Source organism: Rhinatrema bivittatum, chromosome 16 (genome assembly GCF_901001135.1).
Source record: "Rhinatrema bivittatum chromosome 16, aRhiBiv1.1, whole genome shotgun sequence".
Taxonomy (NCBI): domain Eukaryota; kingdom Metazoa; phylum Chordata; class Amphibia; order Gymnophiona; family Rhinatrematidae; genus Rhinatrema; species Rhinatrema bivittatum.
In genome coordinates this window covers 71,428,483-71,439,948 of record NC_042630.1, presented here as the reverse complement: position 1 = coordinate 71,439,948, position 11,466 = coordinate 71,428,483, and the positions used below count along the sequence as shown (strand labels likewise).

Below are 11,466 nucleotides of genomic sequence, written 5' to 3'. Positions count from 1 at the left end.
CGTCCGTTTGACTGTGCGATAGAGTTGCTTCCAGGTACTACTCCCCCTCGGGGACAGGTGTACCCTTTGTCTCAGCCTGAGACCCGGGCTATGTCCGAATACATCACCGAGAATCTGGCTAAGGGCTTCATCCGCCCTTCAAAGTCTCCCACCGGAGCAGGTTTCTTTTTTGTCGCAAAAAAGGACGGAGCCTTACGATCTTGCATTGATTACCGTGGGCTCAATGCTATCACCAAGAAGAACCGGTATCCGCTTCCCCTCATTCCGGAATTGCTGGACAGACTCCAAGGAGCCCAAGTCTTCACTAAATTGGACCTCCGCGGCGCATACAATCTGGTCCGGATCCGTCCCGGGGATGAATGGAAGACGGCGTTCAACACTCGGGACGGCCATTATGAATACCTAGTGATGCCGTTTGGACTGTGCAATGCTCCCGCTGTATTCCAGCACTTGATGAACGAGATTCTGCGAGACTTACTGCACTCCTGCGTGATCGTCTATTTGGACGATGTCCTCATACACTCCCCGGATCTTACCTCCCATCGGCAACATGTGAGACAAGTACTCCAGATCTTACGAGACCACCATTTGTATGCAAAGTTCGAAAAATGTCTCTTTGAGCAAGAGTCGTTACCCTTCCTAGGGTATATAGTGTCCTCTACTGGTTTTCGGATGGACCCCAGTAAGGTGTCCGCCATCAGGAAGTGGCCCCGTCCCGAGGGGCTAAAGGCGTTGCAACGTTTTTTGGGGTTTGCTAACTTCTATAGACACTTTATTCCCCAGTACTCTCGCTTGGTGGCACCTCTAACCGCGCTTACCCGGAAAGGGGCAAACACTCACCTTTGGCCGGAGGAAGCTTGTGAGGCCTTCGAACAATTAAAGGAGGCGTTTCTCCGGGATACTTGTTTACGTCACCCGGATCCAACACGGCCATTCTTTGTCGAGGTCGATGCCTCTAACATAGCTGTGGGAGCGGTCCTCTCACAAGTCTCTACCTCCGGACATCTCCTACCTTGCTCCTATTTTTCCAAGAAATTCTCGTCAGCCGAGTGCAACTACGGCATTGGGGATAAGGAGTTGCTGGCTGTCAAACTTGCTCTGGAGGAATGGAGACAGTGGTTGGAGGGCTCCCTTCATCCAGTTACAATTTATACTGATCATAAGAACCTGGAGTTCCTTAACCAGGCCCAACGACTTAATCCTCGACAAGCACGTTGGTCCCTGTTCTTCAACCGTTTCGATTTCATCCTGAAGTACCGGCCCGCTTTGAAGAATGTACGGGCTGATGCGCTTTCCCGTTATGAAATTCAGGAGGAGAAGGAAGACCTCCCACAACACATTATTGATCCCGCTAAAATCCACTTAGCCAGCACTACAGTTTCCACCCTAGGACGTGTGGTGGTTTCTCGCAAAGACCGCAGAAGGGTGTTAGCTTGGGCCCACGACTCTCTTTCGGGGGGTCACGCTGGCAGGGAGAGGACACTTGATCTGTTGGCCGGTATTACTGGTGGCCTCGAATTCGACAAGATGTGCGAGTATATGTGGATTCGTGCCCAGTATGTGCCCGGCAAAAACCGCCTAGTGGTCGGCCCTGGGGGCTCCTGCAGCCGCTGCCTATTCCCGTGGAACCTTGGTCCCACATAGCCACGGACTTTGTAGTGGATCTGCCACTCTCGGAAGGTAATACGGTGATTTGGGTAACCGTAGACCGTTTTTCTAAAATGATTCACCTAGTACCCTTGCCTAAGCTGCCCTCTGCACCTGAACTCGCACTCTTGTTTACCCTCCACGTCTTCCGGGCTCATGGACTACCACAGAGTATCGTATCAGATCGAGGGCCACAATTTACGGCCCGTTTTTGGCGTGCCCTTTGTAAGACATTTGGGGTTCAATTAAATTTGTCCACGGCATTTCACCCCCAGACTAACGGCCAGACGGAGCGCACGAATCGCACTCTTAAAACTTTCCTCCGTAGTTTCATCACCGAAAAGGGAAATAACTGGGTTTCTCTCCTGCCTTGGGCTGAGTTCGCCTACAACAATCATACCCATGCTGCCACGGGACAAACCCCTTTCCAGATCGTGTATGGACGTCACCCAAGGCCTCCGTTACCGCTTCCTATTTCCATTCCATCACCGGCTGCTCTAACCGCAGCACGTCAAGTACATCATCTCTGGAAGGGGATTCAACGGAAACTGACCACCGCAGCAAGGAAGTCTCAGCAGTTTACCAATCGTCATCGACGTCCAGCGCCAGTTTTCCTGCCAGGTACCAAGGTGTGGTTAAGCACTCGGAACCTCCAACTACCTAACCGTTCTCGTAAATTGGCCCCCCGATACTGCGGGCCTTTTCAAGTTGCGGAGCGTATTGGAGCAGTATCCTACAGACTTCGCCTTCCGTCTTCACTTCGCATCCATAACGTGTTCCACGTATCCCTGTTGAAACCGGTGGTACTTTCCCGGTACCACCATCCTTCCGCTGATGCACTATCATCTCCTACATCTACGCAGACTACGTATCAGGTACGAGAGGTCTTGGACGTTCGCTTTCATGCCCGTCGCTGGGAATACCTGCTGGCATGGGAAGGGTGCGGCCCCGAGGAAGACTCATGGGAACCAGCCAGGAACATCTTGGACAAATCCTTGCTAACTCAATTTCAACTGGACAATCCCAAGAAACCTGGCCCTCGGCGGCGGGGGCATAAGAGGGGGAGTACTGTTGCGGTCTCGGTCGCCATGGTGGCGCCCGAGGCCTTACCTTCTTTTCGGGCCCCGGAGAGCTACCGCGTTCCGTGGACTCGGGACCCCGGCCGCAGCTTCCGCCTGCCGTCCCGACCCCGCGCGGGCTTGCCACGCGCCAGCTCCCTCTCTGCCGCCGGCGTCCTCTCGCGGCTAGCTCCGCCCCCAGGCGCGCGCGCGCGGCTGAGTCCTGCTTTTGAAGGGACCAGCGCGGGAAAACACGGCTCCTCCCTTTCCTGACGTCAGACGCTGCAGGGCTATTTAAGCCCTGCAGTTCCCAGCCTTCCTTGCCTTGCAACGAGGTTCACTGCCTTTGGTAGCTCTGAGTTGCGTTCCTGGATTGCCTGTTTCCTGCCGGATTCTGCTTTGCCTGACCCTGCTTGCCTGTCTCCTGCCTTGACCTCGGATAGCTTGACCCTGCTTGTCTTCAGCCTGCCTTGACTCCGGACCGTGACTTCGACTCCTGCTTGTCTTCAGCCTGCCTTGACTCCGGTCCGTGACTTCGACTCCTGCTTGTCTTCAGCCTGCCTTGACTCCGGTCCGTGACTTCGACTCCTGCTTGTCTTCAGCCTGCCTTGACTCCGGTCCGTGACTTCGACTCCTGCTTGTCTTCAGCCTGCCTTGACTCCGGTCCGTGACTTCGACTCCTGTTGTCTTCGCCTGCCTTGATCCCGGTTCGTGACCCCGATTGCTGCTTGCTCGCCGCCTGCCCAGACTCCAGTTCGGATTCCACTCCTGGGTTTCTTCGTTTCCGCCTAAGTCCCAGCGGTCCGGGTCCCTACGGGCTCCTCCTGGGGGGACCTCGGGCTTCCAGGGCGAAGACTCCTAAGTCCTAGCAACCCGGGCTCCCACAGCTCCTCTGGAGGAGTCACGGGTTTCCAGGTGAAGCTCCAATTGCCCAGTGGGAGTTCTGCCTACCGACTGCTCCTTCGGGTCGGTCGGCCTAAGGATCCACATCCGGATTTTCTCCATCCGCAACATTTCAGAGTGAAAAAAGAGTTTTCGGACAAAACTCTTAAATCTTGCATTTTCACCTCAGAGATTGTGCAGAATGCTTGAAAACCTGGTTCTAACATCATTTCAGAGTGAAAAAAGAGTTTTCGGACAATACTCTTAAATCTTGTATTTTCACCTCAGAGATTGTGCAGAATGCTTGAAAACCTGGTTCTAACATCATTTCAGAGTGAAAAAAGAGTTTTCGGACAAAACTCTTAAATTTTGCATTTTCACCTCAGAGATTGTGCAGAATGCTTGAAAACCTGGTTCTAACATCATTTCAGAGTGAAAAAAGAGTTTTCGGACAATACTCTTAAATCTTGTATTTTCACCTCAGAGATTGTGCAGAATGCTTGAAAACCTGGTTCTAACATCATTTCAGAGTGAAAAAAGAGTTTTCGGACAAAACTCTTAAATCTTGTATTTTCACCTCAGAGATTGTGCAGAATGCTTGAAAACCTGGTTCTAACATCATTTCAGAGTGAAAAAAGAGTTTTCGGACAAAACTCTTAAATCTTGTATTTTCACCTCAGAGATTGTGCAGAATGCTTGAAAACCTGGTTCTAACATCATTTCAGAGTGAAAAAAGAGTTTTCGGACAATACTCTTAAATCTTGTATTTTCACCTCAGAGATTGTGCAGAATGCTTGAAAACCTGGTTCTAACATCATTTCAGAGTGAAAAAAGAGTTTTCGGACAAAACTCTTAAATCTTGCATTTTCACCTCAGAGATTGTGCAGAATGCTTGAAATCCTGGTTCTAACATCATTTCAGAGTGAAAAAAGAGTTTTCGGACAATACTCTTAAATCTTGCATTTTCACCTCAGAGATTGTGCAGAATGCTTGAAAACCTGGTTCTAACATCATTTCAGAGTGAAAAAAGAGTTTTTAGACATTTCTCTTAAATCTTGTATTTTCACCTCAGAGATTGTGCAGAATGCTTGAAAACCTGGTTCTAACATCATTTCAGAGTGAAAAAAGAGTTTTCGGACAAAACTCTTAAATCTTGCATTTTCACCTCAGAGATTGTGCAGAATGCTTGAAAACCTGGTTCTAACATCATTTCAGAGTGAAAAAAGAGTTTTCGGACAAAACTCTTAAATCTTGTATTTTCACCTCAGAGATTGTGCAGAATGCTTGAAAACCTGGTTCTAACATAATTTCAGAGTGAAAAAAGAGTTTTCGGACAATACTCTTAAATCTTGTATTTTCACCTCAGAGATTGTGCAGAATGCTTGAAAACCTGGTTCTAACATCATTTCAGAGTGAAAAAAGACTTTTCGGACAAAACTCTTAAATCTTGTATTTTCACCTCAGAGATTGTGCGCAAGAGGCTGGGTGTGGGGGAATTAGAGCATATGAGAGTGAGAGCTTCTGTATGTGTGTGTATGTTTAAGTGTGTATGGAAGTAGGAGTCTGTATGTGCAAGAGATCATATGAGAGCCTGTGTGTATGGGGGGGGGGGGGGGGGGAATGGGTACCTGCATGTAAAAGTGAGAGCCAATGTGTGTATGTGTGGGGGGAAATGGGAGCCTGCATGAGAGAGAGAGAGCATGTGAGAGTGAGATCCTGTGTGTTTGTAAGAACAGGAGCCTGCATATGAGAACATGTGAGAGTGAGAGCCTGTGTGTTTGTATGTGGGAGTTGGTGCCTGCATGTGAGAGAGCATGTAAGAGTGAGAGATGGTATGTGAGAAAGAGCATGTGAGAGTGAAAGAGATAGCATGTGAGAATGGAAGCCTGTGCAAGGGAGTGGAAGCCTGAATAAGCGAGAGCCATGTGTGTGAGAATCTGTTCATGTGAGAGAGAGCCTGTGAGGTTGTTTGAGACAGGAAGGAAAAAAACAGGAAGAGAAAAAAGAAACGGAAAGAAAAAAAGAGACCTTGAAAAAGGAATTAGGAAAAGGCAGACAAGGGAAAAAAGAGTGGGACCAACTGATTAGAGAAAAGGTAAAAAAAATAAATAAATAAATATATATATATATATTTTTTTTTTTTCTTTCAGTGACTGGAATATGCTTGTGGGACGTCCCCACAACTGCCTCTCTCAGCCCAATATCAGCAGCACCCAGGCCCCTCATTTGCAGTGAACACCATTGACCCTCACTCGCACGGCAGGACTCTGCCAACGCTGCTACTTTCAGCTCCCTGCATAGATGTGTGCATGCCCGACATCTTGATATTTAAAGGGCCCATAGCGGGAAAACACTGCGGTGCCCAGGAATGACATTGTGAACTTCAGCTCTATAAAAGGGCCTAGCAAATGTCCCTACCTTGCCTCAGCAACAGGTTCTCTTACAAGTGGTACTGCATGTTGCCAGCATCCTTCTCCCTCCTCCCAGCCTTGCCTTTTCTCTTCAGCCTTCCTAGTCTCTCCAGCCTGCCATAGCTCATCATATCCAGTCTCCTTGCCCACCTGCCAGCACTTTTGTGTCAGTCCCTCTTCTTTCCTTCATGTCTTCACTTTGGACTGACCACCTGGATTTGACCCTGACCACTCTTGTCTGCTGCCCGCCATTGACCCCTTGCCTGAACATTGACCATCCTTGTCTGCTGCCTACCTCTGACCCTTGATTGGCCCTGGACCTCTGTCTACCCATTCTACAAGAGACTAGCGCCCAAGTCCTGCCGGCTTCCAGAACCCAAAGGCTCAACTTGCAGGGAAAGTGCCCATACAGCTTATTGAGAGAGAGAAAGAGATTTATAACAGTTAAGAGGGGGGGTACTGTAAACTCAGGGTGTGATTTTGAGATGGGGCAGGCTTAGGGGGGCACTTTTACATACACAGTCAGAGGTATGACCTGCAAAGTATACATCAGTGAAGATTTTGTGTCATTTGGAGTGCTGAAACGGAAAAGAGGAGTAGATTTGTACAATGTACTCTCTACCTAGTTTGATGCTCTCTCTACATAGCTTCAATCAAGCTTGGTATAGAGTACATTGTACAAATCTACTCCTCTTTTCCCTTTCAGCACTCCAAATGACACAAAATCTTCACTGATGTATACTTTGCAGGTCATACCTCTGACTATGTATGTAAAAGTTCTGTTTTTTAATTGTATTTGCAACCTGCCTAGCAGTTAAAAAGGGGAATTAGAATCATTTCTCTCTGTATGCTCTTTATTTAAATGCACCTAGGCCACTTCTATCTTTATCACAACTTCTTTATCAGAAGATTCTAACTTCCCCATTATGCCAATATACTTTGAAGATATCTCATTCTGAGCCATGCATTCCTGAGTGACTGTCAGCTTTGCATGTTGCAAAAATGGGTGGAATATTATGAGTGGGAGAAGGAGTGGGTGAGTTTTTATAAATGTGTTCTTTTTTATTATGTAACCATAATGAGAGTTTGTGAATAAGGTGGGTAAGCGAGTGTAAAAGAAATAAACAAGTGGCATGTGCATTTGTGGCTCCATTCATTTGATTTGTTTCAGTGGTATGCACATATCTGTGTGCGCATAAAGACATGGTTACACATATGCACTCAGCACAGACATACTAGGTTTTCCAACTGGTTCCTGATTTTCAGGAAAGGCTGATCCAGTCCTGGTTTTACCCCATTGCCTGCATGGAGTTATAGTCTTGTTTTTCTAGGGAAATCAATAGGAAGGCCAGAACTACAAGTCCATGCCAGCAATGGGAGTAAAACCAGGTCTCGATGAACCTGTCCTGAAAATCTGGAGCCAGTTGGCAACCCTAGTACATACACTACACACCATTCATTTCTGCACGTGCGCTATCCATTCATCAGATATGTTCGTATTGCCGAAACAAATCAAGCGAATGGAGCAACGAATGCACATGCCTAAATAAGTAGCCCCAGAAATGTGAGAAGTTTAATCTACTTTTGACCCAGAAGTTAAATTTTCAGCATTAAAAAAATGTGCACTACGCATTCAGTACTTTTCAGTACAGCTCCCTCTATTGCGGCATAATAACTAACCCCATCATTTAAGTATGATTTGCATGGAGGTGCTCTAATTGCACACATTTTAACTCCCATTCTCGCACACCTTTTCTGAGCACTAAAACCTTATTAAATTGTGAGTAAAGTTTAGCATACATAAATGAGTGCTAAAATAGGAATTAAAAGATGTGTGAAGCTTAGTGCACTTTATTACATCGTACTAATAGTGTGTGTACTTTTAGCCAATTTTTAAAGGGGCAGTCACATAGGTATGTTTAGTCTGGGGGAGAAAAACATTTTCAAATCTCTGCACACTATTTAATGGCCTCCTGCACAAATACCAGCTGCAAAGTAATGCAGACACTTTGATTGCATGTACTTATGCTAGCTAATTCTTAAGGAGAAACTAGCCAGGTGGTTTCACTTTGGTAATCAGTTACAATGCATACACAGCAAAAGCATACATGCACTTTGGCACCACGGGGGCTATGTGAACATTATCCCCATAAAGTCTGTTGACTGAATGAGCATAATATAAATGCTCTGAGTGGAAGCCGTCAAGTTCTGCTTTAGATTAGGAACACAGTATCCCTGCAGTCACTGGGGCAGTAGCATCTCAAAGGTGCTCTGTTTCACAGCCAGAGTGGCCTCTAACAAATACATGGGGGGAGGGTTGTAGATTAGGTGTTTTTTCACATAAAAGGCCCTCAATAAGCATTTTTGTTGCTTTTCAAAATGCTCACATTTGCTAGCAGCTTTATTAGAGATCAGGTGCATTAAGTCCCTAACCCAAAGAGCTTACAGTCTAAGGGGCTGATGCAATACAGCCCGCACTCTGACGCGGATTAAATAGGCGCTAATCCACCCCCAAATGCAATAGGGGGATTTGCACCTATTTAACCTGCGATGGACGTGGAGTGAATGAGATAGCGCTCATCACATGCAAATTCATATGAATGAGCCTATTACTCATTCACTCTGCATGCAAAAAAATAAATGTGGGTCTCAGATGCACATTTCTCTCTCAGCTATTAACGCCTGCCTGGAGCAGACGTTAATAGCTGAGCGCAGGTAAAAGAAGTACAGAAAAGCAGAAAAAAACTGCTTTTCTGTACATCTTTTTTTAAGTAAAAAATTAAAAAAAAACAAAAAACTTGACAGACCGCAGAGTTATGAAGACCGATGCCGGTAAACTCGGCATCCATTTTCATAATCGGCTATCTGCAATGAAAACAGATGCCAAGTTTATCGGCGGCCGTTTTCATTACTGGCAGACGGCAGGTTATGAAAACCAACATCAAGTTTACCAGCATTGGTCTTCATAACCAGCAGCCGCGGTGGGATTGCATTAGCAAGGAGGCGCTAAGGTCACACAACCCCCTAATTTGAGTATTGTATGGCACCCCCCTTGCAGGTGCCATGCACCCATTAGGAAAGCAGGCACTGACTTTTCAGTGCCTGCTTTCTGCACTTTATATTGCATCGGCTCCTAAGTGCAGTGGAAGAATTAAGAAGTGAGATTTGAACTCTGGTTTGCTATTTCTTAGTCCATTGCATTAACCACTAGGCCACTTCTTCTCCTCATTAATGGATAACAGCAAGTATGTAGTATACTTTCTCTGAAAACAGTAGTGTTCATTCAAGAAGAGAGGAGAATGAACTAGATACGAGGGACTGTGTAGAAGGACTGAGTGTCCCTGTCATGAAGCAGCAGGGATGGTATAGAAGAGGCATGTGTCCCCTGTCACATATCCTGCCGTGAGACAGGAGAGACTCTGCGCTGTTATCTCTCAGGTCCAGCATACTATTGATCTGGGTCACCTCTGTTTTATCTCTTACCTGTGCCTGAGTCAGCAGCATGTTGTGTAAGAGAGACCCTGGGCCAGGCAAACACTGACTGCAGCTCCAATAGACAGAAGCTCTTACTGCTCCTGGCCTCCATGGCGTGGCCACTCCTTGTGATCGTCTGGTGAGGGTAACAGAAGTTTGGGGTGACCATGGCAAGCTTGGAACTTAATTCTCTGCGGTTTTACAAGCTCTTTCTGCCGCTGGCTGCTTTGCTGGTGCTTATCTACCTTACATGTGTCCGGCTTCGTAAGTACACGCCTTTGTATTTAAAGTTCCGATCTCACTTTCCGTCACCAGTTTCAAAGGAAAAATTTCCTGTGTTAGATCTGGAGAGATGGGCATGAGCCTCATGTATCTCATATGTGGAGGCAAGACATGTGATTGTATTACTGTAGCTCTCAGGGGTATTACTATGTGATTTCTGTACCTAACTTACTGTACAAGGGACTGGTCAGAGGATACACAGATGTACACAGCTATAAGGGACACTCATATCTCCTTCCTATTGGTCAGAGAAAGAGACTTTACATTAGTCAGGATCAGTGGGTGAGTACTCCCCCATACAGTAATGCTCTGCTCCCTCAAAATGTCTCCTGTCCCTTCTCATACAGCAGAAGTGCATCTCTCCACCTGTGTGGAAGATGGAAGGCCATGCAACCAGATGCCAAGCAAGATAGCAAGGGACCATGAGGAAAACAAGAAGAAGGTGAGCAGGAAGTCCCCAGTATTCATGATTAAGAGCCCACATAAAGGCAATGCAGAAAGACACAGGCGAGGAGTAATAGGAGGGGGCGGGGTGATGAAAAGTGATAGGAAGGGGGCAGATTGATGGTTAATACTGGCTGTAGAGGACATGGGTGAAAAGTGATGGTTATTAGGGGGAATGTAGGGAAAATGGCATGATGACATTTTCCGTTTTATTAACCTTTCCCTTCCTAATAATTCCTAACATTCTGTTTGTTTTTTTGACTGCTGCAGCACACTGAGCTGACGATTTTAGAGTATGATGCCTAGATCTTTTTCCTGGGTGGTAGCTCCTAATATGGAATCTAACATTGTGTAACTACAGCAAGGGTTATTTTTCCCTATATGCAGCACCTTGCACTTGTCCACATTAAATTTCATCTGCCAATTGGATACCCAATCTTCCAGTCTCCTGAGTCTTCCAAGGTCCTCCTACAATGTATCACAATCTGCTTGTGATTTAATTACTCTGAATAATTTTGTATCATCTGCAAATTTGATAACCTCACTCGTCGTATTCCTTTCCAGATCATTTATAAATATATTGAAAAACACAGGTCCAAGTACAGATCCCTGAGGCACTCCACTGTTTACCCTTTTCCACTGAGAAATTTGACCATTTAATCCTACTCTCTGTTTCCTATCTTTTAACCAGTTTGTAATCCACGAAAGGACATCGCCACTTATCCCATGACTTTTTAGTTTTCTTAGAAGCCTCTCATGAGGGACTTTGTCAAACACCTTCTGAAAATCCAAATAAACTACACCTACCAGCTCTCCTTTATCCACATGTTTATTAACCCCTTCAAAAAAATGAAGCAGATTTGTTAGGCAAGACTTCCCTTGGGTAAATCCCAGGTTGACTGTGTTCCATGGTTATTACTGGGGTGTAGAGGCCATTGAAGTTAGAAATAATTAGAAAGGTAAGGTGAGTGTAGGTCCATCAAGCCCAGCATTCTGTCTCTGAGAGTGGCCAATCCAGGTCACAAGTACCTGGTAGATCCCTTAAAGTAGATATAATTATTTATTTATTTATTTATTTATTTATGGTTTTTATATACCGGAGTTCCTGTATACAATACATATCATTCCGGTTCACAGTTAACAGTAATAACTACTGCCGGGTGGCAGTTTACATGGAACAAATCTTGGAACAGAAAACAGAAAATTTGGTCTAAGTAAATAAGAAAAACAAACTAACTAGGTTCAACTATAAACATATAAATAAGGCA

General features: G+C 45.9%; 1 protein-coding gene across 2 annotated transcripts in view; it reads left to right on the top strand.

The window, feature by feature from the left end:
* Positions 1-9,551: 9,551 nt before the first annotated feature.
* The window catches only part of LOC115078202 (ceramide-1-phosphate transfer protein-like), a 46,731-nt gene continuing 44,816 nt past the window's right edge, over positions 9,552-11,466 (top strand). The window contains exons 1-2 of one of the 2 annotated variants that reach the window (XM_029580954.1): positions 9,552-9,736; positions 10,102-10,196. In XM_029580954.1, the coding sequence (XP_029436814.1) occupies positions 9,640-9,736; positions 10,102-10,196 (192 nt within the window). In that variant the 5' untranslated portion in view covers positions 9,552-9,639. The remainder of the gene's footprint in view (positions 9,737-10,101; positions 10,197-11,466) is intronic. The other variant, XM_029580955.1, reaches the window with a different exon arrangement.